This window comes from Nelumbo lutea, chromosome 6 (assembly GCF_056320005.1).
Source record: "Nelumbo lutea isolate HS-2025 chromosome 6, American lotus-T2T, whole genome shotgun sequence".
Taxonomy (NCBI): domain Eukaryota; kingdom Viridiplantae; phylum Streptophyta; class Magnoliopsida; order Proteales; family Nelumbonaceae; genus Nelumbo; species Nelumbo lutea.
The window spans coordinates 39,401,680-39,424,995 of NC_142689.1; the positions used below are offsets into that span (position 1 = coordinate 39,401,680).

Below are 23,316 nucleotides of genomic sequence, written 5' to 3' on the forward strand. Positions count from 1 at the left end.
AAGGAGCATCTTTCCTTTGTGTTGATTTCAATTGCTCTATGGTTATGATAGATCTAAAACATATCAAGTCTTCATAGGCAGATAAAAAATAGCATTTTCAATTTTTTTGTTATTTTATATTTTTCCCAAAAATAAGTGATTTTGAGTGTAAGAAATGTAGATCAACATAGATTTAAACATTCAAGAAAAAAAGAAATCACAAGATATTATGAAAATTTGAAAAAACTTACCTATTTTTGCCATATTTTTTCAAATTTTGAAAAATCATCAAAAAACATTAACGATTTACACTTGTTTCTTGCATATTTTTGCATATCTAACACTCTAGGAATAGGGTTTGGAGTTTTAGAGTCATTTTGGGGTTAAAGAAGGTTTATTACAGGGTAAAGAAGCTTTCTTTCCCCCTTCATTTTTTTTTCATTTTTTGTCCGTATCTTTGTCATAGTGTATCGGTCGATACGCCCTAATACACCCCCAATATGGCCCGATACAATGGAAAAGAGACAATACCACTGATTTTCCACCAATATCTCATATCAGAATTTTAAAGATATAATACGATATGCCCGATAAGGGGCGTATCATATCGAAATTTGAAACCTTGATGCTGGGCAATGCTAAGAGCAATGATATAACAACACTTGCCCTTACATAAATTAGTAGGAAGATCAAGGTTAGAGGGTGTTAGGCACCATTTCGAGGGGGTGCGACCTCCTGAGAAAATGGGAGAGATAGAGAGATGGAAAGAGAGAGAGAGAGAGAAAGATTGTTCGAATGGTGCAGATCCACCTTATTTCTTTGGTCTTTTATATTGTACATGTTATCCCATCAAGATCTTAACAGTCTGATGTTTGTTTCTTTCCCCACTTGCTTTGTTGCGACGAATTTGTTGGGTGGCTCTTCTCGTCTTCCATCTAGAGTATACTTGTTGTATTATTATTGCCTTGGCTGTATCTTGGCTCCTAACAAGTCCTCCCATTGGAATCACCTCGTCCCCGAGGAGTAGTTGAGGGTACCTTTGTTTGAGAATTGCACAAGATTCCGAGGTGGCATCATGCACTACTATCCTGCCCATTCTACTAAGGCCTGTTGCTGAATTTGCTTCCCCACTTTGATCCAACAACAATCCAAGATGGCTCGTGGTTGTAGTTGTAACGTGCTCGTGTCATCAAATTCAGGTAGAATGATGGAGCTTGTTATGTTGGTTCCCACACATTGTTTAAGGAGAGATACATGCAAAATTGGGTGTATTCGCAATGTGCCTGGGAGATTCAATTTATAGGCCACAAGCCAAATATGCTCAGTAATCTAGAATGGCCCATAGAACTTAGGTGATAATTTGTGCCACCCTTTCCAGGCTGGAGAGATAAAAGGGCTAGAGAGGTTTGTCTATATGGATGTAGCTTGAGATATACACACTTCCCAACCTGGAATTCTACCGCTCTATGTTTTTTATCATATTGGGCTTTCATCCAAGCTTTAGTAGCAACTAAAGACTCCATTGTTGGATAGAAAGGAACGGCAGAAGGTCTAGTAGCTAATGGGGTTATGGTAGTGGAGACTATTAGCATTGTCTTTCTTACATCCCTTCTTAAATCTTGTTGGAACCAAATGGGGTGCAACTTCCAACAATTCTCTCATGTATGTTTAGGCTTTTTATTCCACAGTTCCTTTGCAATCTTCACCCAGATATAATTCTTCCTAAAATAAGGCTGCATAGTATTAATCAACTGGGATACTACCATGTAGTTATTTTGTATCCATTTAGAGTGAACGGGGGCCTTAGCATCTGGTTTTACCATGTCCCAAATAATATAACCAAGCTTCCCATGACCACCAATAGCAATCATCATGGTCCGAGACCATTCTAATGATAACCAAGTTCTCTTGAACTCTGGGATCCAAGAAACCTTTCTGATCACTTCCACTAGGTTCTATTTCCTTTCAAAGACTTTTAAAGGAACACAAATTTGATAGTTCAGACTTAGTCCAAAAAACCCCAATAACACCAGGCCAAGAAAATCAACAATTTGGAAACTTAAAATTAGTCCAAAAGGCCTCAACACCTAAACGATTTCAGAAACAGATCAGTACAACCAAAAAAGATCATGATCCACCACTAGAGCCAACACTGGATTGGTCAAACCAAGAATCCCCTACTGCGGAAAGCAGAAAACTACCAAGAAACCTGATCAATCTTATCCAGGAAGTCCAATAATGCCAATCAATCTCGTACAGAGATTAATCTATACTAAAACAAACAGGGAAAAATGATAACAACACCTACTGGTGATGAGATCTAGCAGTCTTACAGACTGCATAAACTGCCTACAAGAGCTTTAGAGTGGTAGCTCTGATACCAACTTGTTGGTTGCAGCAAGAAAGGTTAAACAGAAACAGCAAAGGCTAAGAGAAGAAAGGAGGAAGAGAGATTCAGAAAGGGAGAAGATAAGGGAGGAAGAAAGAACAAGAGAAGAAAGAGTTTCTAGGTAGAACAGATCACGGTACTCTATTAGAGTCCCACTAGAATTTATAGTAGATCATAAATCAATGTAAAATTACATATGCACCCCTCATAGGGTGGCAGCAATATAAGGCTAAAAATAAAAAAACATACAAGGCCCATTGGGCCCAATAAGAAAGAATAATTTAAAAGGCTAACAGGCCCACAATAGACATGAAAGAGATAAAAATAAGCCCATCATCAACATACCTCAACAGCAGTTCGGCCTCTTAAAACTCGTTCCTTATCAATTCCCCATGAGAGGCACTCAGGATTGCGCCTTCCCTCTCTATCTGTAAAAAATATGTCAGGATTATTCCGACCAATTTCTGCCACCCAATGGGGCAGAGGAATGCAAACATCATCACCAACATTGCCTCCACATTCATGAAATGACATTACCACCTGCCCCAATCAAAAATTGAAGAATCCAAAAATTAGATCCTATAGGGATTGAAAAAAATATCACTTCTCATATCAAATGTTCACATGTAACAAACAAGTGGGTCTCTAAGGCTAAATACGAATTGCTTATTCAAGTGGGTCTCTAAGGCTGCTAATAGTCTGGCAGATGCTTTGGCTTGGGATGAGACAGTAAGAGAAGGTTTAATGTGGGATTACCCAGGCCCAGGGTCAGGGATTAAAATGTAAACTTTGTTTTTTGTTTGTTACCTAATCCATTGGCTGGTTGTGTATTGATACTCTGGTACTCATCTCCATGCTTGAGGAATGAGGTTTATTAAGGGTTATACATCACCTGCAATTTAAAATCGAGGTCACGCACAATTTGAAAGAGCCGCTTGTAACCACTCCAATTATACTCCTGTGGAGAATGTGCCTCCACAATTCCCCACCAGCAATCAACCATAATGCCATCAACATTAATTGACTTCAGTACTCTTAACTGCTTTAGTAGACCATCTGGATCAACCAGTTCACACTTCATATTAATTACTCCCAGCTGCCAAAAATGATAAGATATGAAAGTAAGCCTTAACAAGTGAAAAGATTTCTTCTTATCATCCGAGTTACAAATTAACCACCACCTCGAATCAAAACCATTTCTCAAAGATCAGAACTTTGAACACTTTAAGAAAAAGGCAAAGTAAGGAGTTGTTGCAAAATAAACAATCCACTATGCTAAAAAAAATCAAATGAGAGAGAGTGAGTGAGAGAGACCTCACCGGTAACATTACATAAACTGGAACATAAGGGGTGCCTGCAAAGTCTCGCTCTTGCAACTTCAGAGGTACATCCATTACCTGATTTAGAAAAAGAAACATGTGGCAGTGAGAACATAAAGTGATTTGGAAATCCTTCAGTGCAAACCATCCAAATGTTGGTGTAAATCCAAAGTTTAGCACAAATTTGTATTCCACAAGGAGGATAACCATACTCATGCAATTCTGAGCACTCCTCTTTACTTTTAAATTATAAATAAAATTTTGATGCTAGTTGATGACCAAAAAGGTAAAATTGCATGGTGTGGGTAAGAATGTGAAAACCAGAAGCAAATTCAAAAATGACCGAAGTTACACCACAGATTGGTGTCACAACTGAATTAGATTTGATGACCTAAGTGTAAATTCCAAATTGCTTTTCTTTTGTTAAGATCATATTGTTGACTTTCTAGCAACTAAAAAAAATTAGGACTATGCCCCCCCCCCCCTTTCAGCATCTTTATCCCACATTCATGGGATTAGCCATATAAATTCTATTTTCCCATTCTAACCTATCAAGAACCATACTGCATAAACCTTAGAGTGATTCTAGGCATCTGTTGAGAGATTTAGGATCGTCCATCTCTTTAATACTTTTCTCTTGTGTCTCATAATTTGTAAACTACCTATAGATCATATCCTTGGGGTTGACCATATGAATTCTACATTTCTTCACAGTTGAGTCCTAACCTCTAAGCATCATCTTCTTAGTGCTAAAATCATCGCTAAACTAAAACTTTCCAGCCATATAAACCACTCGGTGTTTCTGGATTGGTCAGGAGGAAGTGGAAACTGAGATGGAAAGAAGGAAAAAAATCAAGGGAGGTGTTCTAAAATGACTATGACCCTGGCGCGCACTCAAAACCCAGGCCCAGGCCCGAAATTAGTTGGTTGAGCTAGGCTGCAATGGAATGATCACCCCTAGTCAAGGCCTTTCAAATAACCAATTGTGGTGAACATAAGTGAAACAAAATCATATTTATCTATCATGAAAAAAGGAAAGTGAACCAAAACACTAATTTTAGGAGTCTACCCCTAATAAACCAGATTCATTTAGGGAGAGAAAATTACAACTGCAAATCCAATCAACTCAACCAGGTAACCATGACCAAACCGCAGCCTTAGTCTTTGACTTACCTACAAAGAGTTGAAGCTGCCCTACATCATCTTGCCATCTGAAACTGCTGATTCAGAAATTCATAGGAAAAAAGCAAGCCAAAGATATCCTCGGACAACTATTAAAAAAGTTTTCTGCCCACCTAGAGCATCAAATGTTTGTGCAAATATTGTTTCCAAACTTGCAGGGTCATCAGGGATTTGATGTAGAGAATTGTGACAGATATAACTGCTTATTGTGCCTGCAGCTCTTTGCTCCTCTCCAGCACACACAAAAAAAAAAAGTTTATTGTCGTTTCTTTTATACCTACCATAAGAAAAGAGAAACCAGTTCCTGATCTAACCACAAAGTTGACAAAGATATGTTTCCAAGGGCTCTCTAGACTTCTAAAGTTATTTCCTACCTATGCAAATAATGGGATATTTTTTATCAGTAACAATGATAAAAGAGATTTTATAAATGAAATTGGTAAAAAAGGTAGAAAAGCCTACTCTTCAGAATAATTCAAAAGCAGGCTACTCTACAACCAGCATAGGCTTCCATACAAACAGAAAACTAGAGAAAACCCAGTCTCTAGCCCCACAATTTTGTTACAGTATTCCATTCTGCCATTATTGGATTACATTCACACAGACATGCACATATACAAGGACAAAGGGATAGCTGAACGAACATAGAAGATTAGATGTACAAGAAAGACATTGCACATCAAATAAAGGGTATATACTCCTAAAATGTTCCAAAGCAAACACGCAGTGATGGAAATAAGAGTTGTGCCAGGCCAAACTTTCAAAGTTTCAACTAAGCTATTCAACAGTTTGATCCATTTCTTATATATTCCATTTTTCTAATCCTTTTACTAAAACGTAACTTGGCCACTTTAGAATTTAGAACCATTCAAATAAAAGCTGACACATGTTGAATGATACCAAACTAAAAATGGCAACGAATTAAAATTCGAAATTAAACTCATAGACAGTTAAGCAGTGTTTATTATGAAATTTCAAATAAATAGAATAAAATAAAAAATCAGAACAAGGACTTGTGCTTGCACAGTTGTACCTGATCATCGTCAACAGTGTCCGCACCACTACCGAGAAGAGAATTCTCAATCCTCTGTCCTTTATTTCCCACCATGCCAAGCGTTCTAGACCGAGTAGAGGATGACCTCTGGTAAGGCAATGAAGTTGGCATGAACACACTCTTCATACGACCAGAGCGATAATCCACTGTACTGTGGAACCCAGATGAGACTCCTTTCGTGGAAGCTGGCGGAGTCTGTACCGGCATCATGTGCGACGACGAAGTTGCGGCCGCATTAGAAGGGGCACCAGCAGGCCTTGCACCCTGAAAATTTTGAATAGATAAAATCCCCATTTAGGTTTTTTTCGGACTTCCTAGACTAGAAATGGAGATCACAAGCTGAATTTAGCATTCTCAAACCAACTTGAAAACAATCGCGCGCGCACAACAAACACACAGATAAATGGGTCGAGAGAGGGGGCCGGGAAAGAAATCCGTGACAGGAGCTGTCAGATTTGAGACTGCAAGTCCAGCTTCAAATCTGCATAGCAGGTTCCATGATCTGGGTGATCGCATGAAACCGTTATAACCGTTTGAAGCATAGACGTCATTTCGAATGATATCCCAACAAACATCCCAACAATTCACTAATGTGCTGCTTTGCTGGGAGAAGATCGGAAAGACAGCATGGGATGGGATCTTCAGTTCTGCCAACAAAACACGTTCCAACATCCAACCCTCTACCAACTTAGTGACGGGATCTGCGCCTCACAGGCACATCCATGGTCATTTCAAATGATATCCCAACAAACGTCCCAACAATACACTAATGTGCCGCTTTGCTGGCAGAAGATCAAAAAGACAGCATGGGATGGGATCTTCTGTTCTGCCTATAAAACACATTCCAACATCCAACCCTCTATCAATTTAGTGACAGGATCTGGGCACCTTACATGCACATCCACCGCATTGAGAACATCTCCCATAATAACTAATAAATACGGAAGATATTCTAGGATATCCGTGTGAGACGCCTCCCAGGCGCCAGGTGTGTGGAGAAGTGGAGTAGATCCAGTCTAATACGAACTTGATGTAACACCACACATTAGACTTGAACCCGAGATGTGCGGTGTGAGATTATATTGGTAGTGTTGAAAGATGTTATGTTGGCAGGTGATCCGGACTCATCAAATACTGGGTCCGAGAGGTGATGTGTCTCGCAGCTAAAAACTCAGCTTGCACCGAACCGAAGCGATTTCAAGGAACGTGACGCTACTCCAAACGGCATCTACAGCCTCATGAAAAATGCCACTAAATTGGGATCTTTCATCTCCGATGTTCCATTAACTTGTCCACAGAAAAACAATTCCAATCGGATGGTTATAAGTAAGTTTCTACTACTATAGAATTCCATCACATCAAAGTTCGTGATAGATGATGCTACGAGAGAGGAGACTCAGAGACTTGCTGGTTAACACAAAACATTTCATTCATCAAAATCCAGTAAGCAAAGAGAAAACGTCCGAACTCCGAAGAGATCGGTGACTCGATGGAGCCGTAGAAGCAGAAGGAGCCAGTAGAAATTCAATTCGAAGTTTCGATTTTCGAACAATAAAAAGGAAAAAGAACAGAGAGAGAGAAGGCTTCGCCGAAACAAAGGCAGATATGTATCCATATAAAAAGAGTAAGGGGGCGAGAGAGAAGGCACCTGATTTCTAGACGGAAAGGTGGTTCCGTCTGGAAGGACGATCCAGCCAGCCTCTCGCGCCAGAGCAGCTATCACATCGTTAATGTCAGCTCTAACTCTGAGGCTATAGTTGCCGTGCCTGCGGAGTCCTGCCAAGATCCTTGCTGTGATCGATCTCCGGTGCCGCTCTCGTAGCTTTGTTCGTTCTTTCTCCTCTTTTGGTCGACACCTTCGAACCCCACCGGAGGCAGACAGTTGCTCTTGATGTTGTTGTTGAAACTGATTTGTGCTGTTTGGTTCAATTCCTTCATCCGCGACGGCCATTTCGTTCGCGCTGTTCGCTTTCTTCCCTTCATCGTCTTCGTCTTCATCGTCGTCTTCTTTTACTCCCATTTCCATTTCTTCGTCATCTTCTTCGCTTGTTCCCCCTAGTTTCTCCATCTCTTGGGTCATGGTACCTATTTTTCTGTTTCTTTTCTCTCCTTTTCTTTTATTTTCTTTTTTAAAATGATAAAACTATAATTCCTGACCTTTATTTTCTTTTTGAAATGCCAAAACTATAATTCCTTACCTTCTTCGCATAATTCGTTTCTGTCAAATAGCGATTATGCTACGCTGCTGTCCAGATCTGAGCACTCCTTTCATTTTAAGGCTGTGGAATTGCTGCAGACTCTGGTGTTAGCTCAATAAAACGTGATTCTCTATTTCCTGAGTGAAATTTGGAAGATTATGTATTAATTTTGCTGGTGATCTTGACTTTTTCTGCCGCCTTATTTCGAACTGCGTATGGATTGGATTTCGTTTAGACAAAGAAATTGAAGAGAAGGTAAAATTAAATTAAACCCTTTATAATTTGAATAAATTTGAGCTTTCCGATGTTACCTTCTCTATTATCTTGTCGACTGGAAAACTACATCCCGATTCATTCGCGCCATCCGCCTAAGAAGTCATGGAAATCTGAGTCTCTTTGCAGCTTTTCTTTCAAGTTTAGACGGTGAATGCTCACTTCAACACGTCGCTCTCTCCTCTCTGTCAATACTTAGGGTTTCCCCTTGAATCAGAACTAATTGAATCCTTGACAACCTCACTTTCTACTTTCCCATAGATGCGGACATTTACGGCGAAGTCACCTAACAAAATCTCACCTTTCTCGACCAATGTCAGATTTCCTGGCGAGCTTTAGAAATTCCTAGGCCTTCTCCGGTGGAATTGAAACCTTTTCCGGCGAATTGTCTCGAAACTGGAAGTTCTCCGGCGTGCATAAACAGATCTGTTACAGATTTGACTATTGGAGGTTTTTATTTGGTTTCAATGGATCGGATTTGTGACTTCCGGCGTGTTTCCGGCGATCGGAGAAAGAGTTCATGGGAAGCTGCGGATTCTAGGGTTTCACGCGTGTGCGGCCACTTGCTTGAGTTTATGCTAACACGAATGAACATCGGCAAGAGAAATAATCGAACGGCCGTGCGAACGACACGTGTCACACGTGCCGATGGTGTGGATTACGCACGCGGGTTTAGAGGGCGTCATCTGCAGAGGGCACTAGTTCGTGAACCAACTGATTCGTGTTAATATCTGTAGGAACTGTTGAAACTGGAAAGAATCCGATCTTATTTCGTCGAATTCGGATCAGATCGAATTTGGATGACCCCTTTATTCGATTCGATATATGCTATATATATTATTTATAAATATATTATATTATATTGTATTTTTATAAATTTGTTATACTATTTATTTTTTATAAAAAATATGTATATATAATGAAATAATTAAAAAGTATTTATATTTTTTTATTGTTTTTTATTTAAATTGGTATATTTTATTTTATTTTTAATAATTTATTAATTTTTAAAGAAAACAAGTAAGATCGGATCAGATCCAAAGATTTCACTTACCGATAGGATTTGAATTCAAATCAAGGCCTATTAGATTCGATCTAATCTGATCTTATTCGACATGAACAGTGTCAGATTGGATTCGGACATATCCTAATTCAAATTTGATTCGGTCCATTTGCATCCTACAAGAAAGCAATCTGATGCATGCTTTCGCTTCATGTCCAATTGTCTTGACTAGTAGTGTTTTACCTAAAAATTCAAGATTCAATCCAATATCTGGTCCAATTATCTCAAATTCGAATGATGTATATATAATCGAATCAGATTCAGATGTTACAATTTACATCCGATTAATAATCAAATTTGGATTTGGCCCATTCAATCCAATTATAATAAAACATTTATTAATTTTTAATATAAGTTTTACATAATTATATTTAAAATTATAAAAAGATATTCTATATATTATATTATATGTGAATTTATGTATATAATAAATTTAGTGTGTTATATTTATATTAATTTATTATATAAACTTTAAAATAAGTAAACAAAATTTCAATATTTCTGATATATTAGAAAATTTGTAGTGGAATCGGATTAAATCTGAATCCGATCCGAGTCTGTTAGGATTCAGATTCGAATCCAAGTCTTTAAATCCAATCAAATTCGGATGTATGCTATCAATAAATGGATGGGATGCGGATTTTGCTGCATCCGATCTGATTACAGCCCTACACACTAGTATGAAAATATTATAATTTAGGGTAAATTGCTGAAACATTCCCTCAAGTTTTTTATGATTGCTGAAACCTCCTTTAAAGTTTAGTAATTGCAATCATCAATCACTTCCCTTTAAAGCTAGACCCCCTTTGTTAGAATCCTCTAGACGCAAAAAATTTTAAAATACCTTTGAGCGATTGATAAGAATGGTAAATTTGGAAAATAAATCAAATTTGAAAAGAGATTGGAACGTAGGGGTGTAAATAGATCGAATTCGAATCAGATCAAGCAATAAGAATTCGAATCCAATTAAAAAATTCAATATTCAAATTTGATTCGATATCGGACGAATATTGAAAATTAATATCCAAATTCGAATCCGATTAAATATTCGAATATCCGATTCAATTTGAATTCGACTAATTATTTATTTTAGATAATTAATAAATATATAAAATAAATATTTTACTTATATAAAGTATATAAATATATAAATTATTTATATAATTTAATTATTATATATAAAAATTATATAAAACATTTAAAATGTTATATATTATATATAAGAATTAAGTAATTGATCGAATTCAGATATTTATCGAATCGAATCAGGTCATATCCGAATTCGAATCCGATTAGCTATTCAGTATGAAGAGGATATCCGAATTCGACCGATTAGATATTCAAAATATTCGAAACTGATTCAATTATGTCTAATCTCGATTTCGAAATCAGATTTTCGAATACCATTGACACCCCTATTGGAACAGTTTGAGGTAACAAATGAGAAGAAGATAAAATTTGAAATATAAACATTTTGGTAAAATGTAATTGGATGGGTATTTAGGGCATTTTTATGCCTCTTGTTAAAAGATTATGATAAAGGGGTCTACTTGCAAATGTGTTGGAAAGTTTAGGGGAGGTGATTGTAAATACCAAACTCTAGGAGAGGATTCAACTACATTCAGAAACCATAGGGAAGGATTTAGCAATTTACTCTATGAGTTTACACTTTACCCATTCAATTAGTATGATCAAAGATCGAATAGAATACATATTATTTTTTTTATATATAGTGATTATATTTTTTATGTAATTGCCTATGTTTAAAAATTACCTTAAAATACTCTGAAGTTTTTTTTTTTTTGACAATTGCTAAATCCTTCCATATCGTTAGTCTTCATTAATGGAAATATGAAAAAGACTAATATATCCATCATTCTTCTTTAAACTTTCAAATTACAACATTTGATAACATCTTGTTGGTCTTCTCCTCATGGCAATTTTTCCTTGTTTGGCATAGCTTTCTAATAGATAGAGATGTCCAATGAAATTATTTGTGTAGAGAGATTGGGCCAAATGGGCCCTAGCCCATTAGTGTCTTTCTTATTAGTTCTTTCTTGTTATGTTTTCTTTATTGGGCCTTTTTCTTATGGGCCTTTAGCTATTGTTTATGTTTTCTAAGTATAGTGTTGATGTGGACGCCTACTTAAGGGCAATCTTGTAAATTATGTAATTTAAGCAAGTTTATTAAAAGATTAGTGGGAGAAAGATGAGATTATCGAACTCCTCATTTCTTTCTCCTTTTTTCTCCAATCTTCCTCCTTCGTCTTGTTGTCTGCTTCTTCTTCCCTAATTTCGTTTGCTTTATTTTGAAATATTCTACTAATTTTATTGGTTTGAATCAGATCTTGGTATCAAAGCAGGTTTCCCTTCTGTTTTTCCTTTTTTCTTTTTTTTCCATATACCTTTTTTTTTAATCGAAAGGTGTATGGAGAGATAAATTGTTGATTATTCAGAGATTTTGTTTTCCTAGTTGGTAGAGGCTTTGGAGAGTCAAAATCTGGTCGAAGATTGCCTAGAAAGTGGGATTGAAGATTTTTTTTCCAAAACCCTAGCCGACTAGAGAATTTCTAGTTATGGGTTGAAGAGGTTGTTTGGGTGTGGCACTTAAGGCTTGGAGTGTTCCTTTTTATCTCCAAAAGTAGGCAGCTATAGTTGGAAATGGTTTGGTAGATCTGGTTTGAGCGGTTACTTCTTCTCTCTCTCTCCGAAGGGCAAGTACGGTGAAACCCTAGTTTTGGGGATTTTGAGTGTTTGATTGACCTTAGTTAGGTTTATAAATGTTAAAAACATTTTTTTTTCGTTTGATTGATGGAGCATTTTGAAAGTGAGGTGAAGCAGATCCCGATGTCGGGGGGTTGGTCTCGTAGATTCCTTTTTGACAAGAGTGACTACAATTAAACTTGACGGAACAAATTACCTCGCTTGGGCACATTCTATTAAGATCCATGTCTATAGTAGAGGTAAACTAGGGTTTCTAATGGGTAGTAAGGCAATGTCGGATGAGTCTGACCCTACATATGGGAAATGGATGCAGTATAACTACACAATTATTGGGTGGTTGGTAAATTCTATGCAGCCCCATATAAGTCAACACTATCTGTAGATGACTTCAGCCAAAGAGATTCAGGATAGTGTGACAAAGACATACTCTCAGAAATTAAATGTTGCAAGGGCTTACAAACTAAAGAGTGATGTGAAGAATTTAGTGTGGCTGTCTATTATTCGATGTTGAAGTCACTATGGCAGGGGAGTTGGATGTTTTGGAAGCATTTGTATGGAAAATCACTAAAGATGTCGAAACTTTCAAGAAATTTGTGGAAAGAAATAGGGTGTTTGAGTTCCTTTCAGGACTCAATCCTGAATTTGATATTACAAGGCAAAATATCTTGGCCAAGGATGAAGTGTCACTTGCACAAGCATACTCTATGGTGAGCAGTGAAGAAAGCATGTGACATGTATAGCTACATACCCCACCTCTTTTGGAACATTTTGCACATGTTGGAATAAAACCAAAGGGGCTAAATGAGAAAAATGATGTGATATTTGAATACTGCAAGAAGCCAAAACATACTAAGGATTCCTGTTGGAAGCTTCATCCAGATCTTCTTCTTGAGAGGTTTCGAAACAACTTTAAGAAGGGTGGCCAGTCTGAAAAACCCAAGAATGCAAATGTTGCCACAGTGTTTGAATGTGAAGAAAAATCTGTTGTGGAATAGTTGGCAATAGTGAAGGCAGAATTTGAGAGATATGAGAAGCTAATAAATCACTTGGAGTCTACTATTGCATCTTCCTCCTTAAGCACCTCCTCTACATCCGCTTTTGTCCATTAAGATATTTGTGCTTCTGCAAATCATGCTATAGTCTCAGGTAATCATAGAATTCCTTGGATCATAGATTCTAGTGCATCAGACCATATGACTATCCTACCTAACCTTTTTTGTTCATACCAACTCCTCTTGGGTAGAGAGAAGATTTCTCTTGCCAATGGATTTCTTGCTCATCTCTGGCAAGGGGAATATTAAAGTCTCTGATTCACTTGTATTATCCTCTGTCATTCATGTTCCCAAACTTAGCACTAACCTTTTATTTGTTAGTAGTTTAACAAAATCAATGAACTGCAACATAAACTTCTTTCCTACTTATTATGTTTATTAGGACCTGAAGTCTCAGAGGATGATTTGGAGTGGCCATGAGGCGAATGGGATATATACTTGTTGGATGTCTTTGATCAAAGTCCTGGATTACCTAGTGGAGTTGCTTTGGAGTCTGTTTTATTAGAGTTAGTTAGTAGATTCATGACATGTCATTTCAGATTTGGTCATTTGTCTTTTTCTGCTTTAAGTCATTTGTTTTCATAAATGTTTAAGGGAATATCCCTATTAAGTCTTCATTGTGAGTCATGCGAACTTGTTAAACATTGTAAACAATCTTTTTCAGTGAGTAATAAAAGATATGTTTTTCCTTTCCATATTGTACACTCTAATGTGTGGAGGCCATATCATTTACCTGCTATGGAGGGCTACAAGTATTTCATTCTTTTCATTGATGATTTTTCTCATTACACATAGATTTATCTTCTGAAATCCCAAGATGAAGTACCAAATATTGTACAAAAGTTTCCTGAACTTATACTTACCAAGTTTAACACTTTGACCAAAATATTCTGATCTGATAATGCAAAAGAATATTTTGAGAATAGTCTCTCCTCCTACTTTGATACCTTTGGAGTTATTAATTAGAGTTTTTGTTCCTACATCCTCAACAAAATGGAGTGGCAAAAAGGAAAAACCAGCATGTGGTGAAGTTGTGAGGAGCCTTCTTTTTGCTTCCCATGTTCCTGTTAAGTTTTGGGGTGATGTTGTTTTTATAGCTACATACTTGAGAAACCGAATGCCTTCTTGGGTTATGAGGTTTAAAACTCCCTTTAGCTTGCTTTTCCCAAATGAGGATATGTTTCCTCTTCCTCTCAGGGTGTTTGGGTGCACTTGCTATGTCCATGTTCACAGTCATCAAAGGCATAAATTTGAGCCTAAAGCATACGAGTGTGTCTTTTTGGGATATGTCTCCACACAGAAAGGGTATTGTTGTTTTGGTCCAGTTCGTGGCACTCATTTTGTTTCTAGAGATATCGCATTTGCAGAGTTCATTCCTTTCTTTGGTACTTCACTTGAGAGGGAGCATTCAGACGAATTATTTGCATTGTCACCATTTGTTCCTCTTCCAACTCCCATTGAATCTTCTATAGAGTCTCCTCTAATCGAGTCATCTATCCCTACTCCCTCTCCTCCTCCTACTCACCCCCTACTTTTCCTTCCCATCCTATTATCTAGAGGTGGTACCAGAGATAAAGACTCAGAGACATGCAAGTTGTTTCCACGCCTTTAGGTGTGCCTCTTGCTCATTCCATCACTACTGAGATAACAGGTAAACCCTCTTCTACCACTTCGGATACCTTCCCTGACCTTGATCCCCCTATTGCCCTTCGCAAAGGAAAACGGTAATGCACAACTCATTGTATTTCCAAACACCTGTCATACAACTCATTGCTTTTGGGTACACAAATTCAAGCGGATCATACTTTGTTTGTTAAGAGGAGAGATTCCTTAGTGACCCTCTTAATTGTCTATGTTGATATTGTGGTTACAGGAAATGATACTCGGGAAGTTATTCATCTCAAGAGTTTTCTTAACATTGAATTTGAAATTAAAGACTTGGGAGAATTCAGATATTTCTTGGGAATTGAAGTTGCCAGATCTAAGGATGGTATTTTAATTTCTTAACGGAAGTATATTCTTAATCTCCTTGTAAAGACTGGGAAACTGGGGACTCGACCTACTTCTACTCCTATTGACCTAAATCATAAGTTGTTAGCCACTGAAGGTGAACTGTTGCCTGATAAGGGGGTGTTCTAGAGATTGGTTGGGAAGTTACTTTATCTTTGCGTGACTCGACTAGATATTTCCTATGCGAATAGAGTAATAAGCCAGTTTATGCATTCACTTAGAGATGCACATTTAGCAACTACTGAGAGAGTTAAGTGTTATCTAAAAGGAACTCCAGGGAAAGGTATCTTGTTTGCTAACATGGACACATGAAGCTAGAAGCATACACTAATGCTGACTAGGCCGGATGTATTGATGATAGGAGATCTACTTCGGGTTACTATGCAATAGTAGTAGGGAATATTGTATCAGGGAGGAATAAGAAGTAGTTTGTAGTGGCAAGATCTTCAACTGAAGCAGAGTACAACGCAATGGTACATGGAGTTTCTAAACTTTTGTGGCTGATATCACTTTTAGATGAATTGGGTATAGACTGTGAGAAGCCAATGATGTTATATTGTGACAACTAGACTGCTATCAACATTGCACACAATCCTGTTCAACATGATAGAACTATGCACATTGAAGTTGACAGGCATTTTATACGAGAAAGAGTTGCCTTAGGAGAATTCTATCTACCATTTGTTGCTTTTGAAGAACAGTTGATTGATGTTTTGACAAAAGTTGTTCCTAAAGGAAAGTTGGTTTATTATATAAGCAAGCTAGGCATGATAGATATATATGCTTAGCTTGAGGGGGAGTGTAGAGAGACTAGGCCGAATGGGCCCTAGCCCATTAGTGTCTTTCTTATTAGTTCTTTCTTATTATGTTTTCTTATTGGGCCTTTTCTTTATGGGCCTTTAGCTATTGTTTGTGTTTTCTAAGTATAGTATTGATGTGGATGCCTACTTAAGGGCAATCTTGTAAATTATGTAACTTAAGCAAATTTATTAAAAGATTAGTGGAGAAAGAGGAGATTATCGAATTCCTCCTTTCTTTTTCCTTTCTTCTCCAATCTTTCTCCTTTTTCTATTTGCAACCCAAAAACTAGATGGGATCATTTCCTCTCTCTATTGCTGCAAAGATCTCTAAACAAGTGAACAAGAGATCGTCTCCCACCCAAAAACTAGATATTGAGGATGCCATTTTAACTCTACCTAGCTCAATGTCCATTTGTGTTATTGACTTTCAATCGAGTAAAGGTTGAAGGTTGTGTTTTTGTCTACAAGGTGGATGTTGAATTTTATTTTGAAAATGTCAAGAATAATAGAGGGAAAAAGCGACCACAAAAGGGTAATATTGGGTTTTAAAAACTTCTATACGTCACATGGTGTCACATATGAATGGATTGTGATGGAATGCTAATGGATGCTAACGGCAGGGGAGGATTTAGTCAATTATCAAAAAACTTGGGGGCACTTTAAGACGATATCTAAATAGTAGGGGTAAAATTAGTTAATTTCCTAAAACTTAGGGATACTTTAAGAGATTTGTCCTAAAAACTATAAATTTGATTTGCAAATGAATCTGATATAAGATATAAATTTGATTCATTTATATTCAAATTCATTTGAATTCAAGTTGTAATCAAATATTGAATAGTATTAATGAGTTAAACTAAAAATGATCAATATATTATATATTACTAAAAAAATGAATTAAAATGCAACTTTGATATTTTGTTTCATGAATAAAATGAATCGAAAAATAATTTGTGTAAATTATAAAACACGAATGTATGACAATATGGTAAAAGCAAAACATTCAAACCAATTTTAGTAATATATTTTTTTGGTGAAATCCAATTTAAGTCATAGATACAATATAAACTTTTAACAAAGAAAAGCATGTATATTTAAATCATTGTTTAAAAGGTTGATGAGGCGAGGCTAGAAAAAAAAAAAGCCTGGCCACAGTAGCTTCAAACCCCAGTAGAAAGGCTTAGGCCTTGAATTTTTTGAGGCTTACGCCTTTGGGCCTTCGGTCTTGTGATATCCAAGGCTTGAACCTCAAGAACTTGGCATGCCAATGTTGAATATCAAGGTTTATATAAGTGTAAAATAGAAAAATAAGACAGAAAAGAATTCCTTGTTTTGTATTAGTATATTGCACAAATAAACAAATATAAAAATACCAAATAAATGCATATGAAAATAGATTGTTTCTTTGTTCATGAGTTATTCTTGCCCACTTGCCCATTTACCCCATAGTTGATAATCTATTTTTTTTTAAAGCACATGAATCACATAGGTGGTCACTCTTCACTAATGCATATAGGTTCAATAAATAAATAAGAATGCCTTGTTCTTAAAACATTGTCGGTTCATATCCTTGAGGTAAGCAACTAGATTTATATGGTAATTAGAGTTTAGGGTAAATAGATTTGAAGCCATGTTTAATATATAAAAAAACTTATAAAATCTTATTTTTATGCTTTTCATGTCTTTAGTTTTTATGGATTATATCATTCTTTTTCTTTTTTGTTCAAGGCTTGTGCCTTAAAATGTCTTGAGGCTAGGAATGGCAACAACTAGGTTACCTGTAAAAATTGCCCTTCCCATTCCTGAACCCACTTACTACCCTTGATCCCTAACCTGTTTAATTCATCATCCTAATTTCCCAAACCCGTTATGACCCAACCTTATTATGCATACCTATTGTTGGTATAATTTTTCAAAATTTAAATTCAAATTTAATTACCTTAGTTAATGCTTATTAAATTCACCATAATTGACATACCATAATTGACTCCATGATACCATAATTAAATAATAAAAATTTAAAAAATAAATAAAGTACACAAATATAAAATATAAAGAAAATTTGCAAAAAAAATTGGACACATATTTGATAAATAAAAAAAAATATTAATGATGGAAATGCAATATAAAATTTAAAACAACTAGAAATGAAACCATTTTCCAATTCTCTTTCATTATGTCCCATATATAATGTATATTTGTTTCTCAACATTAAAATCGATGGTACCATAATTAAATTGCAAAAATTTCAAAACATATTAAAATTTAAAAATATAGAAAACAAGAAAGAATTGAGTGTATCTCTAATATTATATATTTATCATACTAAATAAAAAAAAAAGTATGATATGTAAAAAAATATTTTTTATTAATGATAAAAAAGTATGATTTGTAAAAAAGCAATTCAAGAGCGGACTACGGGTCCCTCCCAAAGCTTAAGGGCCACAACAAGACCCAGTTGCCTCTACGGCATGGGCAAAACTTCAGGAGTGGGCTATGGGTCCCTCCCAAAGCCTAAGGGCCACAAGAACACCCAGTTGCTGCTTCGGCGTGGGTGAAGTTCAAGAGTGGACTACGGGTCCCTCCCAAAGCCTAAGGGCCACAAGAAGACCTAGTCGCCTCTCCGGCATGGGCAAAGTACAAGAGTGGACTATGGGTCCCTCCCAAAGCCTAAGGGCCACATTATTGCTGAAAGACCCAGTTGCCTTTACAGCATGGACAAAAGTTCAAGAGCGGACTACAGCTCCCTCCCAAAACCTAATGGCCAATACTACTGAAAGACCCAGTCACCTGTACAGCATGGGCAACACTGCTGCTGAAAGACCCAGTCGCCTCTACGGCATGGGCAACACTATTGCTGAAAGACCTAGTCGCCTTTATGGTATGGGCAGTAATACTGCACAAGACTCAGTCGCTTCGTCAGCATGGGCAAAATCAACAAAAGTTGACTATAAGTCGCTCCCAGAGCCTAAGGGCTACAGTACCGAACCGGACGAGACCTTAGCACCTTATGAGCAGCTCGCTTCCAAGTAGCTCCCAGAGCCTAAGAAACTGAATCAGTGCTTACAAGCTCATCGAATTATGGGCCAAAAGGAGAAATCTACTCCCTTTGCCGAGTTACTTTCAGCTCGGGAGTGGGGGGCAACTGATGAGGGCAGATTTGGCCCTCCAACAACATTGTGACACCTGATACCTCATGCCAAATAAGTGCAGCCCCTTGACAGCTAGACAACTCAAGCTCGCCACTTGGCAGCTCGCCATCATTACAACACATAGGCAACTCGCCACTAGGCAGCTTGCCATCTTGTAGCTTGGCACCTCAGAACAACTAGGCGACACCCGGGACCACTTTGACAACAACTTGCCTTTGCCAAGTTGATGGTGTCCCACCAGGCGCGGCCTGGCACGAGTTGGCAACCTGGCCCTAACACAAGCTGGCAGCCTGGCCCTGGCGTGACCTGGCCCTGGCACGAGCTGGCAGCCTGGCCCTAGCACGAGTTGGCAACCTGGCCCTGGCACGATCTGTCAGCTTGGCCCTGGCGCGACCTAGCCCTGGCATGAGCTGGTGGCCTGGTCCAGGCACTGACTTGGCGGCTTGACATAGGCGCCAACCTAACAACCTTGAGGAACACACCTCCGTACCTTGCATTTTACGGGATTGTGACTTGTAATGGCTATATCAGCTCACCCACTCCCCAATTCTAACGGGAAGGGATAGTTTTACGGTTTGATGGCATTTCACCCACCTAACACGCAAGCCAGTTCCATCACAGCTGGGATCCAAGAACTGCTCCACCTAACCCATGAGGACTCCAGTAAATAAAGACTTCACCCCCCAGGGGTGGAGGTATGCAAGATGATGCAAAAAGGGATGGGTAACCTTTGCTCTCTAGCTCTCTCATTCTCTTATCATCTTCAAGCTCTCTACTGCTATCACTATGCTCTAATTTAGCCATCGGAGTAACCTCACCGGTAAACACCCCCGGGTTCTTAGATTTGGTTCTTGTAGGTTCCTCAGCTCCCGTCGTTACTAGTAGCCAAATCACCTCCTATCGGTAGCAGTTGGGTTGCACTACACTAGGTAGCTCACCTCCAGGCAGCTCATCAAGGTAGCTCACCTCCAAGCAACTCATCAAGGTAGTTCACCTCCAGGCAGCTCATCAAGGTAGCTCACATCCAAGCAGCTCATCAAAGTAGTTCACCTCCAGGTAGCTCACCTCAAGGTAGTTCACATCCAAGCAGCTCATCAAGGTAGTTCACCTCCAGGCAGCCCATCAAGGTAGCTCACCTCAAGGTAGCTCATCAAGGTAGCTCACATCCAAGCAGCTCAACAAGGTTGCTCACCTCAAGGCAGCTCATCAAGGTAGCTCACCTCCAAGCAGTTCATCAAGGTAGTTCACCACCAGGGAGCTCCACTTCAGCCTCTAAGTCACCGACTACATGGGAGCAGATGAGATGACGAGGTACTTAGCCAAAAAATTGACACATCACAAAAAAAAATGATACATGACCAGAACTGGTTACATCACCTCTATTGCTGAACTCTGAAAAGTAATTAAGAGGCACTCAATGCTTTCGGCTACCAAAAAATTGTTTTAAGTCTGAAATGTTAAATCATCAACTAAAAGAATATATTCAATTGGAGTAATTCCCGAAATACCCTCACTCAATTCTCCATTTAAAGCAAATGTTGGCCCCCTAGTGACCCCACCTATTCAGGCAATTTTTGTTGTTGTAGAACAATCTTTCGGTCATTTTCTCCTCCACCCTGTCGTAGCTTTGTTTTTTCACCGTTATAGAGAGGAGATCATGTTCTCAAAACAGGCGTTTTCGGTTGTAGTTTCATCGGTTACAGCTCTGAATCGTTTATTCAGGTTAGCCACTACAATCTTTTTTTAATTATAGAGGGGACTATTCATGGGTATTTTGGTCGCTAGTGATGCTTCTAGCATGGTCGAAATGATCAAGGGGGTGCTAGAAATGCTTCCCATGTGGTCAAACGATCACCACTCCCCTATTTTCCTACATTGCAGTTTTTTTTTTCCATCATTATGGAAGGAATTGCTCATGGATATCCAGCTGCTGGTCACCAACAATGATTCCGATGTGGTCGAAATGATCACCAACCACTAGCGATACTTGTTCTACAATTGTCATAAAGAATATCCCCTATCTTTGCATCGTGTATATATATAAAGAATACAATCTATATGATATATAAAATCATTATATATACATAATTTTAATATATATATATATATATATATATATTGTTGATGCTCAGAATGGGTTGAGGACAACTTTGTAGCTTCGCTTCCTGGCAGATGAAAGAGTGTTGTGGCCGAGGATGAGCTGGTAGATGGAAGAGTTCGTTGTGACCGAGGTTGGCTGAGACCAAGGAAGGCCAAGGCCAAGGACTATTGGAGTCCAAGGAGGGCCGAGGCTGAGGACTAGTGGGGCCCGAGGAGGACTAAGGCTGAGGACCAATGGGGTCTGAGGAGGGCCAATGCCAACCAGTGGGGCCTGAGGAGGGCCAAGGCCGAAGACCAGTGGGGCCCGAGGAGGGCCGAGGTCAAGGACTAGTGGGGCTCAAGGAGTGCCAAGGTCGAGGACCTATGGGGTTCGAGGGGTGCCGAGGCCGAGGACCTGCAAAGAAGGGGACGTCAGAGGCCCCAAGCGCTAGCCCAAGGTAGGGACTCCAACGGTCAAGTTAGTGAGGGCACAGTAAAGAGGGCGGATGAGGCATGAGTTAAGTAGCTCAAACAAGGTCGCCTAGGAGCTAGAGAGCTTGGAGTAGTGGGTTTCTAGCCCAGGTTTCAAATGATTACCTTGAGGGGGGTAGCGCCTATTTGTACTTGAGATTGCCATCTGAGTTCACTGCGTGTGGCCGTGCCATTATTCCCATGCTGTGCACCGCACTCAGCTGTGTGTCAACATACTACTGGCCTACCTAAAGTGCCTACATCATTTGTCCCCCACTCTCGAGGCCACGATGGAGGTCTTGGCTGAGGACTTCGGTTTCGGCCGAAGAGAGTGTGTCATCCTTGCTGGGAGGCATCGAGTGGTCTTCTATGGTGAGGACCTCAACTACGGCCGAACTAGTGAGAGTGGTCTTCAGGCATGGAGGTGTTAAGGTCGAGGACCTATGGGGCTTGATGATAGTTGAGGTCGAGGACCTGTGGTGTTTGAGGACTGTTGAGGCCAAAGACCTATGAAGCCTGAGGGCTATTGAGGCCGAGGACTTGTGGAGTCCAAGGACTGTTGAGGCTGAGGACCTATGGGGCCTGAGGACTGCTGAGGCCGAGGACCTGTGGAGTCCAAGGACTGTTGAGGCTAAAGACCTATGAAGCCTAAAGGACGTTGAGGCCGAGGACTTGTGGAGTCCGAGGACTGTTGAGGCTAAAGCTCTGTGAAGCCTAAAGGATGTTGAGGCCCAGGACCTGTGAAGCCTAAGGGCTGTTGAAGCCGATGATTGCTAAGGCCGAGGACCTGTGGAGTCTGAAGACTGTTGTGGCCAAGGACCTGTTGAGGTTGAGGACTACTGAGGCCGAGGACCTGTGGAGTCCAAGGGTTGCTGAGGTCACTGACCTGTGAAGCCTGAGAGCTATTGGGGCCGAGGACTTGTGGAGTCCATGTGCGGGTCAAGTGTCCATCGAGAGGCGAGTAGAGGGGGCGACCGAGGTGTGATTGCCAAGGTGTGATCACTGGGGTGTGACCGTCGAGGTGTGCCTGCCAAGGTGTGACCACCGAGTTGTAACCGTCGGGGTGTGACCGCCGAGGTGTGACCGCCGAGGTATGACCGTCGGGGTGTGACCGTCGGGGTGTGACCATCGGGGTGTGACCATCGAGGTGTGACTGTCGAGGTGTGACCGTCAAGGTGTGATCGTCAAGGTATGACTGCCGAGGTGTGACTGGCAAGGTGTGACCGCTGAGGTGTGACCGCCGAAGTGTGACCATTGGGGTGTAACCGCCAATGTATGACCGTCGAGGTGTCGTTTGGTGTTTCTAGGTACTTTTGGTGTTTATGCCCATGTCTATTATGCTAATTGTATTCATACTTGAACAGGCCAAAATAGGGGAGAGTCTGTACTCGTTTTTTTTTTGTTTTTTTGCTAATCGTTTATTTTTTAGGTGATCAGCCTCTGCAACTATCCATCATTTAGTCATCGGTTGTTTTTCAATCTCAAACACATGTACATTTTCAAACTTTAAGTCTCGGTTGGAGACATTGTCCGAGGTCAAGGAAGTTATGTTCTTTTAAGGTTATTGTTAA

The 23,316-nt window shown here is 39.2% G+C and overlaps 1 protein-coding gene across 12 annotated transcripts in view; it reads right to left on the bottom strand.

The window, feature by feature from the left end:
- BAM2 (beta-amylase 2) overlaps nucleotides 1-9,338 on the bottom strand; it is a 69,350-nt gene extending 60,012 nt beyond the window's left edge. For 8 of the 12 annotated variants that reach the window (XR_016100777.1, XM_088949871.1, XM_088949874.1 and 5 more), the window contains exons 1-6: nucleotides 8,433-9,093; nucleotides 7,572-8,330; nucleotides 5,903-6,187; nucleotides 3,688-3,765; nucleotides 3,261-3,464; nucleotides 2,714-2,908 (exon numbers count right to left, since the gene is read on the bottom strand). Coding sequence is in view for 11 of the 12 variants with exons in the window: in XM_088949871.1 (XP_088805997.1) it covers nucleotides 2,714-2,908; nucleotides 3,261-3,464; nucleotides 3,688-3,765; nucleotides 5,903-6,187; nucleotides 7,572-8,003 (1,194 nt within the window). In the remaining variant the exon portion in view is untranslated. Of the gene's footprint in view, nucleotides 1-2,713; nucleotides 2,909-3,260; nucleotides 3,465-3,687; nucleotides 3,766-5,902; nucleotides 6,188-6,287; nucleotides 6,835-7,571 lie in introns of those variants that run through there. The other 4 variants (XM_088949878.1, XM_088949877.1, XM_088949872.1 and 1 more) reach the window with 3 other exon arrangements.
- Nucleotides 9,339-23,316: the final 13,978 nt, after the last annotated feature.